This window comes from Leucoraja erinacea, chromosome 1 (genome assembly GCF_028641065.1).
Source record: "Leucoraja erinacea ecotype New England chromosome 1, Leri_hhj_1, whole genome shotgun sequence".
NCBI classification, from domain to species: Eukaryota; Metazoa; Chordata; class Chondrichthyes; order Rajiformes; family Rajidae; genus Leucoraja; species Leucoraja erinaceus.
Window position 1 is genome coordinate 143,916,175 of NC_073377.1, and position 23,472 is coordinate 143,939,646.

General features: G+C 44.5%; 1 protein-coding gene across 1 annotated transcript in view; it reads left to right on the plus strand.

Annotated features, from left to right (window-relative positions):
- The window catches only part of LOC129702941 (tolloid-like protein 1), a 349,110-nt gene that overhangs the window by 297,911 nt on the left and 27,727 nt on the right, over positions 1-23,472 (plus strand). The window contains exon 20 of the mRNA XM_055645048.1: positions 15,594-15,807. Coding sequence (XP_055501023.1) covers positions 15,594-15,807 — 214 coding nt within the window. The remainder of the gene's footprint in view (positions 1-15,593; positions 15,808-23,472) is intronic.

A 23,472-nucleotide genomic window follows, 5' to 3' on the forward strand; every position in this document is an offset into this window, starting at 1 on the left:
TCCAATGGGTCCACTTGTAAATGACACAATCGGATATCATAGAAATTACAGAAAAATGTAAAATGTTTCTGTAATGTTTAAGATAACCAATTGGATCATCTACAAGGTTCACCACGAGGCAGGGGTTCACCTGCACCTCCTCCAACCTCATCTACTGCAACTGCTGTTCCAGGTGTCAACTGCTCTACGAGACCAAGCGCAGGCTCGGCCATCATTTCGCTGAACACCTCCACTCAGTCCGCCTTGACCAAGCTGATCTCCCGGTGGCCCAGCACTTCATCGCCCCCTCCAATTCCCAATCTGACCTTTCTGTCCTGGGCCTCCAGAGTGAGGCCCAGTGCAAATTGGAGAAACAACACCTCATATTTTGCTTGGGTAGTTTACACCCCAGCGGTATGAACATTGACTTCTCTAACTTCAGGTCACCCTTGCTTTCTCTCTCCTTCCCCTCCCCCTTCTCCTATTAGTCCCACTGTCTCCGCCCAGTGTCTTTCTTTGTCATCCCTCCCCTGACATCAGTCTGAAGAAGGGTCTCGACCCGAAAGGTTGCCAATTCCTTCTCTCCATAGATGCTGCCTCACCCGTTGAGTTTCTCCAGCATTTTGTGCCGACCGATTTTACCAGCATCTGAGGTTCTTTCTTAAACCATGAAAATAATGTTGTGCCTACTCATCATTCGAAAGTCACAGCCCAGTGATATCATTGACACTGCGATACAACAATGATTTGGGAGGCTGAGTGGTGCCACAAAAAAAATCATCCGACCAGCAATCGATCCTTAGCCAATGTCACCATTTGGCCAGTAGAAACAAAGTCAGCTCTTCAGAAATAACCTCTGTTAGAACTCCCCAAAGGACAGTAAGGAGCCTCCGGGCCTCTTTAATCTAGGTCTTACTCCCCAAAGGCCCGTAAGGAGCCGCTGGGCCTCTTTAATCTAGGTCTTAGCCCTGATCCCTGATGCGGAGGAAGCTCCACTCCTCTCCTGGGTCTGCAGCTGTGGTCTCCTCCTGCCAAAGAGCAACTCCCACACAGCAACCAGTTAATGGGCCTGGACACATTTCAAATGGACTCAGATGTAGAATTGCAGAGCAGATCAGCAGGGCCTCCAGATCCCAGAACATTTCAGATACAACAGGCATTCCCACCTTGGATTAAATTTAAAATCTATATTTCCGTACGACTTGACTCAAAGTGCTATTTCACTTTCGCATTGCCTGATGCTACTGACCCTTTTGTGGTGATGAGGTACAGCTGGGATGCGAACCACCGACTGGAAATGTCATCAATCTTTGCACCTCCTATTAATTTTACTTAAACATAGAAAGCACTAAACAGCATCTTCACACTTAAAACAAAACAATTTAAAAAAAAAATCATGACTACAAGAAAACTGAAAATACAACAAGGGATTTGAAAGTTCTGTAAACTGTGGAAATACTCTGCTGGGCATTGAACATACAAAGTGTTAAGCAGAAGCTACCCTCTCTTTAATGACAGAGATGGAAAGGAAGTTCCCACCCATCACTTGAGCCTCACTAAAGCATCCACCAGCATTTGATGGTGATGTTTCCCAGAGCAAACACGCTACCACAATGTGCAAAGAATTACAGAGAAATAAACTCATTGCATACAAATAGACAGATATTTGGTATTTGTCCAAAGCTGTACTTAACTGAACTTTCCTTACATTGAAAACAATCTTCAATTTTTATATTCACGTTTGTTTCATAAGATCATAAGATCATGTGACAGGAGTAGGCTTAGGCCATTCGATCCATCAAGTCTACTCCGCCATTCAACCATGTCTGATCTATCTCTCCCTCCTAACCCCATTCTCCTGCCTTCTCCCCATAACCTCCAATATAAATTCATGATATAAATTCCACTCACTACCTGTTTTGATAATCCATAAAATACAATAGCAGATCCCATTCTAAGCAACTTTCTGTTTACAATTGAATGTTTAAATGATGTTTACATACTTAAAGTAAATTCAGAAGATACTGTTGTGAAGCTGCTTCAAAGGCTCTTATTAATATATAGGACAAATCCATGGTGAATCTAGCTGGGTCCAATGGAATTAAACTCAATTGTTTTGTGGCAAATGATTCATAGTGTATTAATTCCATGTTGCAATTTACTGCTTTTTACATTGTATTGCTTCTTTAATCTGTTCCTCAATAGCCTGTCCCACTGCGGTGACCTAATTTGCGAGTTTAGAAGAGTTTGCCCTCGACTCATACTCGCAGCATGGTCGACACGAGGTCCTAGGAGGTCTTTGTAACTCTCCTTCATGCTCGAGAGTAGTCCCCGCCTACTTGAGGCCTCAGCTAGGTCGCGGCGTATTTTTCAACATGCTGAAATATGCCTGCGAGTAAAAAAAGGTCACCATGGAAAAAATTGATATTTTTTTTACTCGTAGGTTTAGTCGAGGTAGGTCATACTAGGTCGTAATGCTATCGTAGGTAGTCAAAGGCAATCAAAGATAATCGAAGGTAAAGAAAATTACGTTGAGAAAATAAAGGTAAGTAAACCGACCGGTAATGTTGAATGCCTGTAAACTTTCTTAAAAGTTGTCTGGCTTCTTAATAGTGTCTCCACTCCTTCTCTCCCTCCCCCCTTCTCCCCCCACTCTCCGCACTCTCTAAAGGACTTACCGTTACTTTTACCTTCCTGTTCATCGTGGGTGTGAATTTCGGACTGCACTCCCCCGCTTTCCCTTGCCCCGCCTTTGCGATGCGTGTGTGTGTGTGTGTGTGTGTGTGTGTGTGTGTGTGTGTGTGTGTGTGTGTGTGTGTGTGTGTGTGTGTGTGTGTGTGTGTGTGTGTGTGTGTGTTTGTGCGTGTGTGTGTGTGTGTGTGTGCAGACGGTCGATCCGGCTCGCGGTTTCATCGCTTACAGTCGATCCAGCTCGAGGTTTTTCAGGCGAGTGCCCTCGAGTTAGAAGGTCGAAGACAGTCATTGAAAAGTCGTGTTAGTGGGACAGGCTCTTAATACTCTATATCACCATCCTTCAAAAATGTTATTTTTTTCTGCATTGAACTACTTTGGGCAGTTTGTGTTAAAGAAATCTGCAAAGTTCACTGGTGCTTTCTTTTTCAAATATCCCTTTCAAAGAATTTCCTATCAGTCACATTTAGCCAGTTGCAGTGTGTGCATTAGAGGCAGTCAATCGAAAAAAGTGTCTGGTAAACTTAAAGATAGAACTTGCTGACAGGAAAATAATTGCACTTAATAAAGCTCCAAAGGGGAAAATGTCAAGCAAAGCACACTGCTTTATAGGGAGAGATGGAATGGGTGATGTTTCAGGTCGAGACCCTTCTTCAGGCTAGTCAGGGATAAGGGAAACAAGAGATATAGACAGCGATGTAGAGAGATATAGAACAAATGAAGAAAGATATGCAAAAAAGTAACAATCAGCAAATATTGAATTGCAGAGTAAACCAGATGGGCTGAATAGCCTAATTCTACTATCACTTATGGCCAGATGACCAATTGGCTGACTTTTAACAGCAAGTTCTTAGCAGAAGTTTCACTGGAAGCAGGTCCTACTCAGTGACTATTCCCAACCCAATAGATTGAGCTCAGGTAGTGGGCTGGATTGCTCCCCTGAGCTTAATTCTGTCTCACTGTGGGAGGGAAATCTGAGCAAACCCAGCCCGTTTTTTAAAATCTTTTGTATCTAAACAAATGGCGCTGAAACCTTAAAGATAGACGCAAAATGCTGAACAAAATTCAGTGGGTCAGGCTACATCTCTGGAGAAATGGAATAGGTGACATTTCAGGTTGAGACTCTGCAGAACTCTCGTCAGAAAGAGGATGAGGACTTCTTCAAAATGGGCCTATCTTGAGATGATTTTACAGTGGAAGAGACAAAATGTATCAGAAAGAACTGCAGAAGTTGGCTGTATGAGTGAACAGGGGTCTCGATCCACAACATCACCTATTCCTTTTCTCCAGAGATGCAGCCAGTCATGCTGAGTTACTCCAGAATGTTGTATCTATCTTCAGTGTAAACCAGCATTTGTAGTTCCTTCCTACCAAAAGTATCAGTCAGAAGTTCCTTTCATCTCCTGAGTGTTGACAGATACTGAAACCTCCATCTTCTCCCAAATCCTTAAGCTGTGCTATCTTACCCTTAGATTTTAGAGTTTCTTCTTGGTTTTCATCTTTTTTCAAAATTAATTTTTTTCTGCAATGTGATATTTTCATGGCCCTATTGATTCCAATATTTTTTATCATTGCCCTAAAAATCCTGTACTGATGCACACATCATTTTACAGCTTTTGCTAGCCTTTCCTTCAATAGGTGTTGGGAATCCTTCCATATTCTCATATCTTTTGCCATTTCTTGTTTTAGAAACATAGAAAATAGATGCAGGAGTAGGCCATTCGGCCCTTCAAGCCAGCACTGCCATTCAATATGATCGTGGATGATCATCCAAAATCAGTACCCTGTTCCTGTTATCTGCCCATATCCCTTGATTCCTTTAGCCCAAAGAGCTAAATCTAACTCTCTCTTGAAAACATCCAATGAATTGGCCTCCACTGCCTTCTGTGGCAGAGAATTTCACAGATTTACAACTCTGGGTGAAAATGTTTTCCTCATATCTGTTCTATATCAGTTCTGATTGGCCTACCCCTTATTCTTAAACCTTGACCCATGAGTCTGGACTCCCCCAAAATGGGGAACATTTTTCCTGCATCCAGCCTGTCCAATCCCTTAAGAATTGTATTTGTTTCCATGAGATTTCCTCTCATCCTTTTAAATTCCAGTGAATACAAGCCCAGTTGACCAATTCTTTCATTATATGACAGCCCCGCCATCCCAGGAACTAACCTGGTGAACCTACGCTGCACTCCCCCAATAGCAAGAACGTCCCTCCTCAAATTAGGAGACCAAAACTGCACACAATACGCCAGGTGCGGTTTCATCAGGGCCCAGTACAATTGCAGTAGGACCTCCTTGCTCCTAAACTCAAATCCTCTTGCTATGAAGGCCAAGATTCCATTAGCTTTCTTCACTTCCTGCTGTAACTACATGCTTACTTTTGTCCGGTTTCTTCAGCTTCCTCACCTTTCCATTGAACCAAAACAATGTAAAATCGCCATGTGGTCTTGTGTCATTTGAACAAAGGTTTGTTTCTTTAATGGTCATCTTTTATTACAATTTCCTGCTCTAGTCCCCAGAATCTTGGCATTCACCTTACAGTACTACAGTATTCAGCTGACATCTGGAGTGACAGAGGATGCCACAATTTCTAACACTCTTTTACCAGCTGCTTTCATATTAGGAGTTCCTTGGTTCATCATCCCTATGGTATTTCCCAGTAACATCTGCTGCAAGTTCATTTGATGCACCTTTATTGCCTTTCTATTAATTTCCATGGAATTTTTATTTCTCTGGTCGTCTGTTTGACTTTGTTCTGATCGTGTGATATGGTTTTGTAACTCCAAACTGGAAAAACTGAAGCATTAGACTGAGATAAAATTAAATTGCTACATTTAATAATAATACTAGGCACACAGAAAAAGATAATATGAAAATGGTATGCAAATAGTTGCCCATTTATAGGCGTCAACAAGGTTGCAAAGTACCCCGTGCCACCCGTGCCAGGTCCCCTTCACCCCCCCCCCCCCCCCCCCCCCCCCCCCCCCCCCCCGGCTTCTCTGATGAATGAGATTAGCTATGGTTTGTTTCAGAACAAGCTGTAAATATTGGAGGTGTCCAATTTGAAAAAGGGCTTTTGTTTAAACATTTGGTCAGACAATTGCTCAGCTCTGCATGAGGTATTTTCTGTGAGGAATAGATTTCGTCAATATTTTTGACAACATTTTGAAAGCAATTATTTTTTCCTAATTTATTTGTGATATGAAAAGCCTGTGATTTTTCATTCACATTGGAATATTTAATTTAAATATGATAGTTCTGGCAATCAGCAAGTGACTGCTGCGAAAATAATATACAAGGTGCATTATTTTATATATTGCAGGATGTGACAGCATAGAGTCATAATCATAGATTCATACAACATGGGAACAGGACCTTCGGCCCAAATTTCCCATGCCGACCACCATGTCCCATCTACACTAGTCGTACCTGCCCGTGTTTGGCCCTTATCCTTCTAAACATCCTATCCATGTACCTGTCAAATATCTTTTAAATGGTGTGAAAGAACCTGCCTCAACTACCTCCTCTGGCAGCTCGTTCCACATACCTACCACCCTTTGTGTAAAAAAAAGCTCCGCAGAGTCCCATTAAATCTTTCCCCCTAACCAAAAACCTATGTTCTCTGGTACTTGATTTCCCTTGCCTTCAGGGCCGGCCTTCGGAGGTGCGGGGCCCAATTGGGAACAATTTTGGTGAGCCCCAGGTTCCCAGCCAAGGTCTGTCAGCCCTGTTATTTAGTATCTATTATGACATTGTACAATAGAAACATAGAAACATAGAAAATAGGTGCAGGAGTAGGCCATTCGGCCCTTTGAGCCTGCACCGCCATTCAATATGATCATGGCTGATCATCCAACTCAATATCCTGTTCCTGCCTTCTCTCCATACCCCCTGATCCCTTTAGCCACAAGGGCCACATCTAACTCCCTCTTAAATATAGCCAATGAACTGATCTCAACTACATTCTGTTGCAGAGAATTCCAGAGATTCACCACTCTCTGTGTGATTTTTTTTCCCCTCATTTCGGTCCTAAAAGATTTCCCCCTTATCCTTAAACTGTGACCCCTTGTTCTGGACTTCCCCAACATCGGGAACAATCTTCCTGCATCTAGCCTGTCCAACCCCTTATGAAATTTGTAACTTTCTATAAGATTCCCCCTCAATCTTCTAAATTCTAGCGAGTACAAGCCGAGTCTATCCAGTCTTTATTCATATGAAAGTCCTGACATCCCAGGAATCAGTCTGGTGAACCTTCTCTGTACTCCCTCTATGGCAAGACCCTTCGTCAGACTGAACTAAACTCTCGGTGAGAGTACTTGTGATTGTTGGTGAGAGTACTTGTGATTGTCTGAAGAAGGGTCTCCAACCGAAACGCCATCCACTTCCCAGAGCCGCCGCGCATCTTGCTGAGATAGCCCAGCCCCCCTTGTGCATCTTCAACTCCAGAGCCAAACAAAAAACACAGTGCTGGAGGAACTCAGCGGGCCAGGCGGCACCTGCGGAGGGAACGGACCAGGAGGTGCCATGGGCCAGGGCTTTCCATTCCAACAGGAAGGAACCGCAAATGCAGCCGTCCCCGCAAAACGCCAAATGATTCTGGAAATGCCGAGGCGACAGGGTGAGAGAAAGAGAGAGAGAGGGAGTGAGAGAGCGAGAGAGAGACGAGATGGGGAGCGAGTGAGGGAGGGAGGGAGAGAGCGAAAAACAGAGAGACACAACGTGGGTCGGTAGGGGAATGACTTTACCTGCACACCAAGAAGAAGCCTGTGCTCGCGGTCCGGAGCCCTCAATTCTCACAATGTGTCATCAATACATTGATCCACATTCCTCAGTAAATGTAATTGTGTTTTGACCAAGTATTAATGACGCCACTTTCCTTTGAATACAATTCACAGTATAACTGAGTGTTAACTACTAGCTGTTAACAAGTGCTAACAGTGGTAGTTAAATCGTTTTTGTCTCATGGCCATTGTAACGATTATCCATGTTCGTTTAAAAAAAAATCTGTATTTAACAACACAAATTTGTATTGCATTTCCTTACGAAATACGGAAAATTAACGTGGGGCCCTCTTAGGAGCAGGGCCCAATTGGAAGCAATTGGTCCAATTGGCTTAAGGTCGGCCCTGCTTACCCTATTCCTCTCATGATCTTATATACATCTATAAGATCACCCCTCATTTTCCTGCTCTCCAAGGAATAAAGTCTTGCTATTGAGGGAGCGCAGCATAGGTTTACAAGGTTAGTTCCCGGATAGCGGGACTGTCATATGCTGAGAGAATGAAGCAGCTGGGCTTGTACACTGGATTTTAGAAGGATGAGAGGGAATCTTATTGAAACATATAAGATTGTTAAGGGTTTGATCACGCTGAAGGCAGGAAACATGTTCCCGATGTTGGCGGAGTCCAGAACCAGGGGCCACAGTTTAAGAATAAGGGGTAAGTCATTTAGAACGGAGACGAGGAAACACTTTTTCTCACAAAGAGTTGTGAGTGTGTGGAATTCTCTGCCTCAGAGGGCGATGGATGCCAGTTCTCTAGATGCTTTCAAGAGAGAGAGCTGGATAGGGCTCTTAAAGATAGCGGAGTCAGGGCATATGGGTAAAAGGCAGGAACGGGGTAATGATTGGGGATGATCAGCCATGATCACATTGAATGGCGGTGCTGGCTCGAAGGGCCGAATGGCCTACTCCTGCACCTATTGTCTATCCCTATATCTCAGGTTCTCAAGTTCTGGTAACATCCTTGTAAATCTTATCTGCACCCTTTCCAGCTTGACAACATTTTGACAACAGTGTGACCAAAATTCAACACAATAGTCCTAATGTGACCTCACCACATCTGTCTACATCTGTTACATAACCTCCCAACTTCTCTACTGTGTCTGATTAAGGCCAATGTGCCAAAAGCCAGTGACATCACTGAAACAAGTGTAAATAGACTTGTTTGAGAAAATTCTCACAAGGCTTCAGTCTGAAGAAGGGTCTCGACCCGAATCGTCACTCATTCCTTCTCTTCAGAGATGCTGCCTGTCCCGCTGAATTACCCCAGCAATGTGTGTCTATCTTCGGTTTAAACCACCATCTGCAGTTCCTTCCTACACAAGATCAGGACCAATGTGTTTTTACTTATACATCAATGTGATTACAAGCGATGAGTTTTATACTGCTGACATTTAAAACCCAACAATATAATGTGTGTCCCTGGCTACCATATAGTATCCATAGTGTGCTCTAGTTTTTATGAAGGATGACTTTAGATATTATTATTTATTTTGTTATCTGTTTTCACTGCAGAGTGCTAAAAAATAAGAAATGAGGAAAAAAGGTTTTTCTTAGAATAAAAGTATCATATTGGTGAAGAAAGGCTAGATAATGGATTTAATTGAATATATCCTTAGCTTTAAAAGAGGTAACTGCAGAGAGAAATTGGTATTGATCCACCAGCATCCCTGGTAAATTCTCCAAATTTGAGATTATTTTTTGTACATCCACTACAGCTATGCGGTTTTAATTTGTGATGTATATAAGAGAAACAGCAGATGCAGTATATTTAGCTTTGTATAGGATGTTTAGAAATACACGTAAGTAGTTTGTTGCCTGTGTGCAGTTTATGTAATTAGCTGGAACGTATTAACATGTAGTGCCCTCCATAATGTTTGGGCCAAAGACCCATCATTTATTTATTTGCATCTGTACTCCACAATTTGAGATTTATAATAGAATAAGTCACATGTGGTTAAAGTGCACATTGGCAGATTTTAATAAAGGCCATATTTATACATTTTGGTTTCACCATGTAGAAATTACAGCAGTGTTTAGACATTGTCTCCCGGTTTCAGGGCACCATAGTGTTTGGGGTACAATAATGTCATTTAAATGAAAGCAGTCATGCTTAGTATTTTGTTGCATATCCTTAGCATTCAATGGCTGCTTGAAGACTGCGATTCATGAGCATCCCCAGTTGCTGGGTATCTTCTCTGGTGATGGTCTGACAGGCATGTATTGCAGCCATCTTTAGCTTATGCTTGTTTTGGGGGCTAGTCCCCTTCAGTTTTCTCTTCAGCATATAAAAGGCATGCTCAATTGGGTTCAGATCGGGTGATTGACCTGGCCACTCAATAATCGACCATTTTTTAGCTTTGAAAAACTCCATTGTTGCTTTAGCAGTATGTTTGGGATCATTGGTACACAAAATTGCTGGAGAAAAGCATCTATGGAGCTCAGCGGGTGCAGCAGCATCTATGGAGCGAAGGAAATAGGTGACGTTTCGGGCCGAAACCCTTCTTCAGACGGGTGGGGGGGGGGGGGGGGGGGGGGAGGAGAAGGAAGGAAAAGGGTAGGAGGAGGAGCCCGAGGGCGGGTGGATGGGAGGGTGGGAGGAGACAGCTAGAGAGTTAAGGAAGGGGAGGAGACAGCAAGGGCTAGCAAAATTGGGAGAATTCAATGTTAATGCCATCCAGACGCAAGGTCCCCAGGCGGAATATGAGGTGCTGTTCCTCCAATTTCTTCTGTTGCTCACTCTGGCAATGGAGGAGACCCAGGACAGAGAGGTTGGATTGGGAATGGGAGGGGGAGTTGAAGTGCTGAGCCACCGGGAGGTCAGGTTGGTTATTGCGGACTGAGCGGAGGTGTTCGGCGAAACGATCGCCCAACCTACGCTTTGTCTCCCCGATGTAAATCAGCTGACACCTAGAGCAGCGGATGCAGTAGATGAGGTTGGAGGAGATGCAGGTGAACCTTTGTTGCACCTGGAACGATTGTTTGGGTCCTTGAATGGAGTCGAGGGGGAGGTGAAGGGACAGGTGTTGCATTTCTTGCGGTTGCAATGGAAAGTGCCCGGGGAGGGGGTGGTACGGAGGGAAGGGAAGAATTGACAAGGGAGTTGCGGAGGGAACGGTCTTTGCGGAAGGCAGACGTGGGGGGAGATGGGAAGATGTGGCGAGTGGTGGGGTCACGTTTGAAGTGGCGGAAATGGCGGAGGATTATGTGTTGTATTTACCGGCTGGTGGGGTGAAAGGTGAGGACTAGGGGGACTCTGCCCTTGTTGCGAGTGCGGGGATGGGGAGAGAGAGCAGTGTTTCGGGGTATGGATGAGACCCTGGTGTGAGCTTCATCTATGGTGGCGGAGGGGAATCCCCGTTCCCTGAAGAACGAGGACATTTCCGATGCCCTGGTATGGAACGTCTCATCCTGGGAGCAGATGCGGCATAGGCGGAGGAGTTTGGGATCATTATCTTGCTGTAGAATGAACCGCCGGCCAATGTTTTGAGGAATTTGTTTGAACTTGAGCAGATAGGGTGTGTTTATTGTCCTTAATGCATTATGCTATGACCATCAGCAGTTATATCATCAATGAAGATAAGTGAGCCAGTACCTTCAGCAGCCATACGTGCCCAGGCCACAACACCCCCACCACCTTGTTTCACAGATGAGGTGGTATGCTTTGGATCTTGGGCAGTTTCTTCTCTCCTCCATACTTTGCTCTTGCTATCACTCTGATATGTTAATCTTCGTCTCATCTGTCCACAAGACTCTTTTCCCGAACTGTGGTTGCTCTTTTAAGTACTACTTGGCAAACTGTAACCTGGCCATCCTATTTTTGTGGCTGATCAGTGGTTTGCATCTTGCAGTGTAACCTCTGTATTTCTGTTCATGAAGTCTTCTGCGGACAGTGGTCATTGACAAATCCACACCTGACTCGTGAAGAGTGTTTCTGATCTGTCGGACAGGTGTTTGTGGATTTTTCTTCATTATAGAGCGAATTCTTCTGTTATCAGCTGTGGAGGTATTCCTTGGCTTGCTAGTCCATTAGCGATTAGTAAGCTCACCAGTGCTCTCTTTCTTCTTAATGATGTTCCAAACGGTTGATTTTGGTAAGCCTAAGGTTTGGCTGATGTCTCTAACATTTTTATTCTTGTTTCTCAGTCTCATAAAGGCTTCTTTGATTTTCATTGACACAGCTTCGGTCCTCATGTTGATAAACAGCAATAAAAGTTTCCAAAGGTGATGGAAAGACTGGAGGAAAGATTAGATGCTGAGAGCTCTCTTATACATGCCTTAAGGAGGCAATTAAACACACCTGAACAATTATATACGCCTGTGACGCCATGTGTCCCAAACATTATGGTGCCCTGAAATGGAGAGACTATGTATAAACATAGCTGTATTTTCTACATGGTGAAACCAACATGTATAAAAATGGCCTTCAATAAAATCTGACAATGTGCACTTTAACCACAAGTGATTTTTTTTCTATTACAAATCTCAAAAACAATCCAAGTCTGTCCAAGCTCTCCCTGTAGCTACTACCCTCAACAACTTTTCGTTTTGACACCTCCCATTTCCTCCAAATCCAAGGCGTAGCTATGGGCCTGCGCGTGGGTTCCAGCTATGCCTGCCTCTTTGTAGGGTACGTCGAACAATCCTTGTTCGAGACGTACCGTGGCCTTATCCTCAAACTCTACCTCCGCAACATCGACGACTGCATTGGTGCCACCTCCTGCACCCACACACAACTCACTGACTTCATCCATTTCACCACTAATTTCCATACGGCACCCAAATACACCTGGACCATTACCGACACTTCCCTACCATTTCTGGATCTCACTATCTCCATCGCAGGTGATAGACTTCTGACCGACATCCACTATAAACCCACTGACTCCCATGGCTATCTGGACTAGACTTCTTCCCACCCTGCTTCCTGTGAGGACTCTATCCGCCCTACTCCCAATTCCTCCGTCTATGCCGGATCTGCACCCAGGATGAGATGATCCAAACAAGGGCATCGGAGATGTCCTCATTCTTTAGGGAAAGGGGGTTCCCCTCTTCGATTATAGATGAGGCTCTCACCAGATTCTCTTCTATACCCCGCAACTCTGCTCTCACTCCCCACCCCCCCACTCGTAACAAGGGCAGAGTCCCCCTTGTCCTCACCTTCCGTCCTACCAACCATCACATACAGCAGATAATCTACCAACATTTTCGCTACTTCCAATGGGATCCCACCACTGGCCACATCTTCCCATTTCCTCCCCTTTCGGCTTTCCGCAGAGACGGCTACCGCCGTAACTCCCTGGTCAATTCATCCCTTCCCATCCAAACCACCCCCTCCCCTGGTACTTTTCCTTGCAACCACTGTAAATGCTACACTTGTCACTTTACCTCCCTCCTTCACTCCATCCAAGGACCTAAGCAGTCTTTCCAGATGTGACAGAGGTTCACCTGCACCTCCTCCAACCTCATCTATTGCATTCGCTGCTCTAGGTGTCAGCTGCTCTACATTGGTGAGACCAAGCGTAGGCTTGGCGATCACTTTGCCCAACACCTCCGCTCAGTTCGCAATAACCAACATGATCTCCCGGTGGCTCAGCACTTCAACTCCCCCTCCCATTCCGAATCCGACTTTTCTGTCCTGGGCCTCCTCCATGGCCAGAGTGAGTCCCACCGTAAATTGGAGGAGCAGCATGCCATATTTCGCTTTGGTAGTTTACACCCAATGTACAAACATTGACTTCCAATTTCAGGTAGTCCTTGCTTTCTCCCTCTTTCCCCTCCCCTTCCCAGCTATCCCACAGCCCACTGTCCCTTTCTTCTTCCTGATCCCACCACCCCCACATCAGTCTGAAGAAGGGTCTTGACCCGAAATGTCACCTTCTCCTTTGCTCCATAGATGCTGCCTCACCCGCTGAGTTTCTCCAGCATTTTTATTTACCTTTGATTTTTCCAGAGTCTGCAGTTCCTTCTCAAATACCCCCTAATCTAGGCATCATTGTGGTAAACCGAAGATAGGCAAAAAATCCTGGAGTAACTCAGCGGGACAGGCAGCATCTCTGGTGAGAAGGAATGAGTGACGTTTCGGGTCGAGACACTTCTTCGGACTGAGAGTCAGGGGAGGGGGAGATACAGAGATAAGGAAGTGTCAGGTGTGTGAACGAGTCATCAAAGGTGGTGGAGATCCAGGAAAATGTAGAATAGATCATTGTTGCCCGGGATAATTTGATTTCTCAGGCACAGCCACACAGGGAAATGAAGAGACCTTGTCCAACAGGAGCCCATTTCACTTTCTGTCTATTTAACTGTGTGACACGGTGGCGCAGCGGTAGAGCTGCTGCCTCACAGTGCCAGAGACCTTGGTTCGATCCTGACCAACGGTGCTGTTTGAGCGGAGTTTATTCGTTCTTCCTGTGACCGCGTGGGTTTTCTTCGGGTACTCAGGTTTCCTTCCATATTCCAAAGAGGTACAGGTTTGTAGGTCAATTGGCTTCTGTTAATTGCCCCCCAGTGTATAGAATGTGAAAGTGAGATAGCATAGATTTACAGGCGATCGCTGGTCGGCGCGGATTCGGTGAGCTGAAGGGCCCATTTTCACGCTGTATCGTTAAACTAAAATAAAACCAAATGAATGGGAGATCAGACCTGTTGTGTTGCAGGCTCTGTCACTTTTTACTTTCTTAGATTCCAAATGCCTTGATCACTCAGTCTGTATGAAGAGAAAAAAACTATATCAGAGAGCATGTGTGTTTCAAATTGTATTTTTTGAAAGCTGTTCATTTATTGCACAATTTGTGATTCAATCATGAAGATTAGAAATTAGACCAGTTATCAGAGTAAATAATTTGTAATACAGGTACTGAGGATCTAAAATAAAAAATTCTCTCATACACATCATAATTGAAGCAATTCATTTTGCATATACATTCAATAATTCAATCTTGAACTTGAATTATTTAGCTGCAGAGGATTTTCAAAGAGAGTTTATTAAATCTTACTATATAGGTCAAATGCTACAAAGCCTGCTAATAACCTTACTCATCTGTGATTACTGGCCAATTTTAGCTTTGTGAGTAGGTTAGTGAGCTGTGCAGAAAAGATGTGTTAAAACTACCTGTTGTCTGGCAATCATTTGCACTTAAGGACGACACAAAAAGCTGGAGTAACTCAGCAGGACAGCCAGGCAGCATCTCTGGAGAGAAGGAATAGGTGACCAGTATCTGCAATTCCTTCCCAATCATTTGAACGATGTTTAGCATCTTGACAGAAAGTCCCTCTGAAGTGTCAACATAAATTGTATCTATTATGTTATAATCAGAAACAAAAAGACCATTCACATTCAACTATTCTGAAGACGGGTTTCGACCCGAAGCGTTGCCTATTTCCTTCGCTCCATACCCGCTGAGTTTCTCCAGCATTTTTGTCTACCTTCGATATTCCAGCATCTGCAGTTCCTTCTTAAACATTGAAATTCAACTGTTCGGTAACTTTAAGATGGTGGCTGGTACATTGGCGGATAAAATAAAAGGTTTGTATGTAGACACAGAATGCTGGAATAACTCAGCGGGTGAGGCAGCATCTCTGGAGAGAATGAATGGGCAACGTTATGGGTCGAGACCCTTCTTCAGACCAACTTACTGCAGAAATTTGTGTCTACCATCGATATAAACCAGTATCTGCAGTTCTTTCTTACACAGAGGTTTGTATGTATTAGACTATTTCTCTTTCAAGAGACAGACAGGTCATAGACTTACATGGCAAACAGAATGTTGTTTCTTTTATGATCTATAAAGTCTCGAGAATATTGTACAATAGATGCAAAATTAAATGACTGTTAACTATGTTCAAGAGGCATTTAAATGGACAACTAGGCAAGGCATAAAAGAGCCCCATCCTATTGCAAGCAAATGAGGTTAGTGAAGACAGGCAAAAAGATTGGCATGGTCTTGGTTCTGTTCTTGTGCTGTGACTCTTTTGTGTTTTTGTGATTTTAATAGAATCATACATTTGTTTGACTATCAAATGGATGTTACGGATCACATTGCCTGGACATTAACCTTCACGGTAGTCAACATAGATACTAAACCATGTACTGGACAACATTTTTGTGCCAGGGGGAAATATTTCACCGGTGTTTTCTTTTCCAGACTTTTAATGAATTTGAGATCGAACAACACCAAGAATGTGCTTACGATCACCTGGAAGTGTTTGATGGGGAGACGGACAAGTTTGCGATCCTCGGCCGGTTCTGTGGGAGTATTATTCCAAATCCTGTCATCTCCACTGGAAGTAAAATGTTCGTTAGGTTTGTTTCAGATGCATCGGTACAAAGGAAAGGTTTCCAGGCTACTCACTCTACAGGTAAGTTTAGTGGGATGCTTATTTACAATGTCAACTTTCTCCAATAGGTATTGGTAATTATTATTGTGATATGTACCGAGACACGGTTTGTGCTATCCAGCGAAACCATATTGTATACAAGTACGATCGAGCTATACACAAGTACCAACAGGTTGTGTAAAGTGAAAGTTACCAGTGTGCAGAATATATTGTTACAGTTCATAGTGCTACAGTTACATAGAAACAAATACAAGGTCTCCAATGAGGTAGATTGGAAGATCAGGCCACGCTTTTGCAAATGGGAGGACCATTCGATAAGGAAGAATTTGTTCCTGAATTTGCTGGTACGTGCTTTCAAGTTTTTGAATCTTCTGGGACAGAAGAGAAAAGAGAATGACTGGTGTCAAAATGAACTTTGTTTATGTTGCTTTCCAAAAGCATTGTGTGGCATAAATGAAGTTGGAGGAGGGGGGCAGAGGGTGGGGGGAGTTGGGATGGGGGAGAGGCTGATCCGTGTGATTGACTGGGCTACATCCACAACTCTCTACAATTGTTTTATGGTCTTGGGCATATTTGTGGCCAAAGCAACTTATGATGCATCTGTAGAGTTGGTAAGAGTTGCTATTGAAGAAATAGTTTGTTGACCATATCCTTCCTACCCTGATGCTTGTTCATGGTTTTCATTTCGTGGCTTTCACCTCCAACAATGCAGAGCTCCCCCAGGCTCCATGTTGGGGTGTACCCTGAAGGGCACGTTGAAAAGAGGTCCAATCTGAATGTTCATATGTTCATGTGATAGGAGCACAATTAGGCCATTTGGCCCATCTAGTCCACTCCGCCATTTAATCATGGCTGGTCTATCCCTCATAACAGCATTATCCTGCCTTCTCCCCATAACCCCTGACACCCGTACTAATCAAGAATCTATCTATCTCTGCCTTAAAAATATCCATTGACTTGGTCTCCACAGCTTTCTGTGGCAAAGAATTCCACAGATGCACCACCCTCTGACTAAATACATTCCTCCTCATCTCCTTTCTAAATTCTGAGGCTATGCCCGCTAATCCTAGACTCTCCCATCAGTGGAAACATCGTCTCCACATCCACTCTATCAAAGCCTTTCACTATTCTGTTGAAGAAGGAACTGCAGATGCCGGTAAAATCAAAGGTGGACACAAAGTGCTGGAGTAACTCAGCGGGTGAGGCAGCATCTCTGGAGAGAAGGAATTGGCGAGACCCTTCTTCTCGACCCGAAACGTTGCCAATTTCTTCTCTCCATAGACACTTTCACTATTCTGTATCCAGCTTGATTGTGCTTGCAGCCAGTCCTTTACTGGAAGATTTTGCCTCATTTTCTTCTTACCAGCTGTACCTTTCGAGGGTGGACTGTCAGCTTATGATGATCAACCTTTACTCGTCCTAAGCCTGACATCCTTGGTCCTTGAATAAACCCATCTTAAACGATCTTTAACTTTCTGTCAACGAGAGTACCACCAATAAACCAAACATTGTGCTTTAAACATGCCAATGACCCACTTCAAAATAAAGCCCACAGTGTTTCAGGACAGGTTTAAATATTTACAGTGGCCTGCAGAATGACACAGCTGGGAGAAGCTGCTTCATAGCTCCACGCAAGGTTTCCATGAGGTCACCGGAGGTTTTGATCACTCTCCCTATTGGTCGAAAGTGGTTTCCGCGTGGTCGAGGCTTCATCTAGGTTGCTGCAATTTTTTGATCATGTTTAAAACCGGCCTCGACTAAAAATAGGTTGCCGTTTTAAAAACCGATAATTTTTTAGACGCAGGTCTAATCGAAGCCAGTTTTTTTCATAGTCGAGGAAGGTTTTCAACATATGCGGAGAAGGTTGCAGGTCACCTCGACGTTGATTACTTTTTCTATGTCATTCTGCAGGCCACTGTAAATATTTAAACCTGCTGTTTTTAGGAGTCCTGAAACAGTGTGGGCAAGGTCACCAGAGGTTGCTGTTTAGGTCTCCTAAGTGGGACAGGGCCTTAAGCAGCCACTTGGCCCTTGGTGTGTCGGTGAATGGGGAATTCTGGGGATAAAATATCTCGCAGGGCAAATTAGTGAGGAAATGAAATTTCTTTAACCCGGGTCTCTAGCGTTGTGAGGCAGCAACAGCAAGGATGAGGCAGCAACTCTACCGTTGTGCCACTGTGCTGCACTCGCTGCGCCACTGTGCCACCATTGTGGAGGTGCCGTGCAGTATTCCCACACGCTACTCTACGCAAGGCACAACACATTCACACTTTGTGTTCTTCCAATAAGTCTAATGAAGACTACTACTTTAATTTAGAATACAACGCAGAAACAGGCCCTTCAGCCCACCGAGTCCATACCGACCAGTGATCCTCGCACATCAACACTACCCCACACACACTAGGGACAATTTTACACTTATACCAAGCCAATTAATCTACAAGTCTGTACATCTTTGGAGTTTTGAGGAAACAGAAGTTCTCAGAAAAAAACCCACGCAAGTCTCTGGAAGAACGTACAAACTCCGTACAGACAAGGTCCCGTAGTCTGGATCTAACCCAGGTCTCTGGCGCTGTAACGTCTACTCCCCCATTCAATCATGGCTGATCTATCTCCCCTTCCTAACCCCAGTCTCCCCGTAACATTTGACACCCGTAGTAATCACGAATCTATCTATCTCTGCCTTAAAAATACCCTCTGACTTGGCCCCCACAGACTTATGTGCCAAATAATTCCACAGATTCACCACCCTCTGACTAAAGAAACTCCTCCCCATCTCCTTCCTAAGGAGCCGCAACTACAGTTGCATTCAACATTAGCTCAAAGGTGTTGCACATGTGAGTGTATCAGGAACTGCAATGCCCCTGTCCCACATAGGCGATTTTTCAGGCGACTAGGCTGTCGCCACATGGTCGCTGGGGTGTCGCCTGTGTGGTCGTGAGGAGTCTCCTCAGCCGCCCAAAGATTCGTAGCGTTTTTCTGGTCACCGCTGGATTTTGAAATGTTCAAAACATTTCGGCGACAGTTGGCTTGACGCCAATGATTGTAGCTTGACTTATCCTGACGTAGGTGCTGTCGTAGGTTGTCGCCATTGCTGACTTTGGTGAATCCATTGGCGACTATCTACGTCAACCTACGTCGTCCAGCGACAGGTACCGGCGACTGAATTGTCTTACCTTGTTGTAACTTGTTGTAACTTGTTGTGGGTGGACGTTGTTGTAGGTGTGGTCGTAAGTGGACGTCCTAACAGGTCGCTGGTTGTCGGTAGCTTGCCGTAGCTTGACGTTGAGTAGGTGAAGGGGCGGAAATCCGGGGAGGGGGCAGAGGGGACACGTCCCCCCTCTGTTTTGAGAGGTAGGGGACAATCCCCCCCAATTTTTTGTAATCCGGATTTTAAAACACGGTGAAATCTCTACTTTCCGCGAGACAGTGGGGGTGGGACTGCTGATTGTCGGCGCCGATTGGACGAGAGAGACGTCAGTCAGCAGGCAATGGGGGTGGGACATGATGGTTCAGCATGATGATTGGAAGAGGGGGGTGTCGGTCAGAGGGGGAAGTAAGGGGGTGGAACTGAGGATAGAGCATAGTGATTGGAACATAGGGTCACAACGGCAGCCCTCGACACAGACCTGCGCCTCATCTGCAGCCGTGATCAATCCCGGACGGCTCTCCGGCGCTGCAATCTCTGCCGAACCACCTCTGGACTTTCCCCGTCCCCACCCGAATGCCCCCCCCCCCCCCCTGCCCCAGGACACCCCTGGGTGGCCAAAGACATCGGGAGTCAGCGCTAAATGCAGCTCAACTCTGCCTGTCCTGCCGGATTAACCTTCAGCCCTGCCTGGACGTACGGGAAATATGGCCCAGGCTTACAGCAAGTGCGGAGAAGCAGCACTAACTCCACGGCTCCGGACTGGTATTCCGTCAGTCCAGGCAGGGCTGTAGGTTAACCCGGCGAGACAGGCAGAGTTGAGCTGCATTTAGCGCTGGATTAAACAGTAATTACCATTCACAGGGCCCACTCCAGAAGCCTCCAAAGCCTCGCGTGTGTGTGTGTGAGTGTGCACATGCATGCGCGGCCGCCAAGAAATTTTGTTCCCCCGGTCCCCCCCATATTTTGATAGTGATTTACGTCATTGAATAGGTGCTAGGTTGTTGTAGACATTGTCGTAAATGTTGTCGTAGGGGGTCCAGTTGCCAGTTTTTCGGTGACCTGCTATAACTATGCCAGTCGCCTGCAGTCGCCGAAAAAAATCACCTAAGTGGGACAGGCCCATAAGAACGCCATTGCTCTGATGCCTGATTTGCTTCAGAGCAGCTGAATGCAGCTGAATGTTAGCATAGTAGGTACATTATTGGATGACTAATAATTAGAAATTGAGCTCAAATCTCACAACAGCGGATAGAATATTTATATCAGTTAATTATATAAACTGACTATAGAACTGGTGAACTTGAAGCTATTGAATCATATTGGAAAAGAGCCATCCAGTTCACTAATGTCGTCCTGTGAAAGAGATCTGCTGAAAGAGATGGATGACATGTGATTCCAGACCTATGAACAGTAACTACTCACAAGCCACTCAATTCAAACGCAAATTGGATTGCTGAAGAAATATTGCTTTTACTCTAACACAGAATGTCGGGGGAACTCAGCTGGTCATGCAGCATCCTCGTAAGGAATGGACAGGTGCTGGTGCCGAACTGTAACGGCCCTACTGATCCTTTGGATCGATCAGCAATGTGGAGAGGGGGGGACGTGCCGCATGGGCAACAGCCTGTCCTCCATATGACATCGCCCAGGCTTGCATCCGACCACACATCACCTGCAAACTAGGATGCATCACCCATGGTCAGTCATGACCGAGGGAGGCCTACTATTATTTTGATTTTCGTTGAATATAATCATTATGTCTCAGGCGCTACAATATGACCTGAATGGACGTGTGGACCAAGCTTCCAAAAATGGTTTGAAAAATTTGATTTGGAAAATTGATAGCGTTCTAAATTTTAAACGTTATTTAACATGAGATAACAGCAGTCCTGATGCATATCTTATATCAGATGAATCCTTTTTTATTCCAAAGCCTTGGAAATATTCAAGTTGTATCCATTTTATTTCCTTTCATTAATTTCATTAATGGCGCAATGATACATGGCGCAATGATACATATTCGTGGGATTATTCTCAGCTTTACAGATATATGTATGTTTATTAGTCATTTTAATATGTGGAGATCTAAACCTGTGTGAGCCTTTGCAGGAAGTCAGAATTTAAAATGTTGGAGATTCCCAGTTGACTGGACATTTTGTGAATGAAGAGTGTCAGTGCGCAACTCGCATGCATCTTGTGTGGCGAGGATGTGCAGATGCCAGTTTAAACTGAAGACTGGCACAAATGCTTGGAGTTACTCAGTAGGTCACACTGGAGAAAAGGAACGGGTGATGTTTCGTGTTGAGAAGAAGGGCTCCGACCCGAAAGGTCACTGATTCCTTTTCTCCTCAGATGCTGCCTGACCCGCTGAGTTACTCCAGCCTTTTGTGTCTATCACAAGCATCTTCTTGGTTAACCATTGTAAAGAGTCAGAGTGCCATCTTGTGACAGAAGTATTTTTTTTCTGTCTATCACATTTGATTAAGTCACAGATTGTAACAAGCAAATCCATATAACGTGTCTTGTTATATTACCATATAATAACCATATAACAATTACAGCACGGAAACAGGCCATCTCGACCCTTCTAGTCCATGCCGAACACGTATTCTCCCCTAGTCCCATACACCTGCGTTCAGACCATAACCCTCCATACCTTTCCTGTCCATATAACTATCCAATTTATTTTTAAATGATAAAAACGAACCTGCCTCCACCACCTTCACTGGAAGCTCATTCCACACAGCCACCACTCTCTGAGTAAAGAAGTTCCCCCTCATGTTACCCCTAAACTTCTGTCCCTTAATTCTCAAATCAAGTCCCCTTGTTTGAATCTTCCCTACTCTCAAAGGTAAAAGCTTGTCCACATCAACTCTGTCTATCCCTCTCGTCATTTTAAAGACCTCTATCAAGTCCCCCCTTAACCTTCTGCGCTCCAGAGAATAGACCTAACTTATTCAACCTTTCTCTGTAACTTAGTTGTTGAAACCCAGGCAACATTCTACTAAATCTCCTCTGTACTCTCTCTATTTTGTTGACATCCTTCCTATAATTAGGTGACCAAAATTGTACATTGATATTACATTTATATTACATTCTCGATATTACCAAGCCCTTCTAGAAGGGTATGACTCTCTTCATAGAAACATAGAAACATAGAAAATAGGTGCAGGAGGAGGCCATTCGGCCCTTCGAGCCTGCACCGCCATTCATTGTGATCATGGCTGATCATCCCCTATCATTAACCCGTGTCTGCCTTCTCCCCATATCCCTTGACTCCACTAGCCCCTAGAGCTCTATCTAATTATCTCTTAAATCCATCCAGTGACTTGGCCTCCACTGACCTCTGTGGCAGGGAATTCCATAAATTCACAACTCTCTGGGTGAAAAAGTTTTTCTCACATCAGTCTTAAATGATCTCCCCTTTATTCTAAGACTGTGGCCCCTGGTTCTGGACTCGCCCAACATTGGAAACATTTTTCCTGCATTGCAATATAGAGGACAAGTTCTGTCCTCTGAATATAGAAATTGAGAGGTCATGTTGCAGTTGTATAAGATGTTGGTGAGACTACATTTACTGTAGAGTATTTTCAGTTCTGTGCACCATGTTCTAGGAAATATATTGTCGAGCTTGAAAGGGATCAGAGAAGATTTACGAGGATGATGCGTGAGCTATAGGGAGAGGTTGAGTGGGCTGGGTCTCTATTCCTCAGAGCGCAGGAGGATGAGGGCCGATCTTATAGAGGTGTATACAATCATGAAAGGAATAGATCAGGTAGGTGCACAGGGTTTCTTGCCCAGAGTAGGGGAATCGAGGATCAGAGAACATAGGTTCAAGGTGAAGTGGAAAATATTTAAAGGGAATATGAGGGATAACCTTTTCACACAAAGGGTAGTGGGTGTATGGAACAAGCTGCCAGAGGAGTTAGTTGAGGCTGGGACTATCCCAACATTTAAGAAACAGTTAGACAGGTACATGGATAGGACAGGTTTGGACAAATATGCACTAATCGCAGGCAGATGGGACTAGTGTAGCTGGGACATGTTGGCCGGTGTGGGCAAGTTGTGCAGAAGGACCTATTTCCACACTGTATCGTTCTATAACACTATGACAAGGTCTATTCTCTATCGTTTTGCATGGATGCATTAAGCTTAATTTACTTTATTAGGTAATAGTCGACTTGCAAAGTGAAAATAATGGAATAGCTGACAGGAAAGTAGTGGTAAATGGATTCAGACGTAGGCAAATGTGGAGTCACGAGAATCAATGGACGTGTGAATCAATGGATTCATGCCACAGTGAGATGATGTCTGTAGATCTATCAGCTGGTGGGCATCAGTGTGTTGAACTGTACTCTGGTCGGAGTCAGTGTCTGTGAGACCCACATGCTAGTGAGCATCCAGGACTGTGGAGAGTCAGTGTACATGACACCTGATCCCCAGCGGAGAGTTGATGCTTGTCCTTCTCCTGCTTTTTATGGTTCATTTGGATCTTACAGTTCCTGTGCTCTTATCATCATGTTTCAATGTAATCA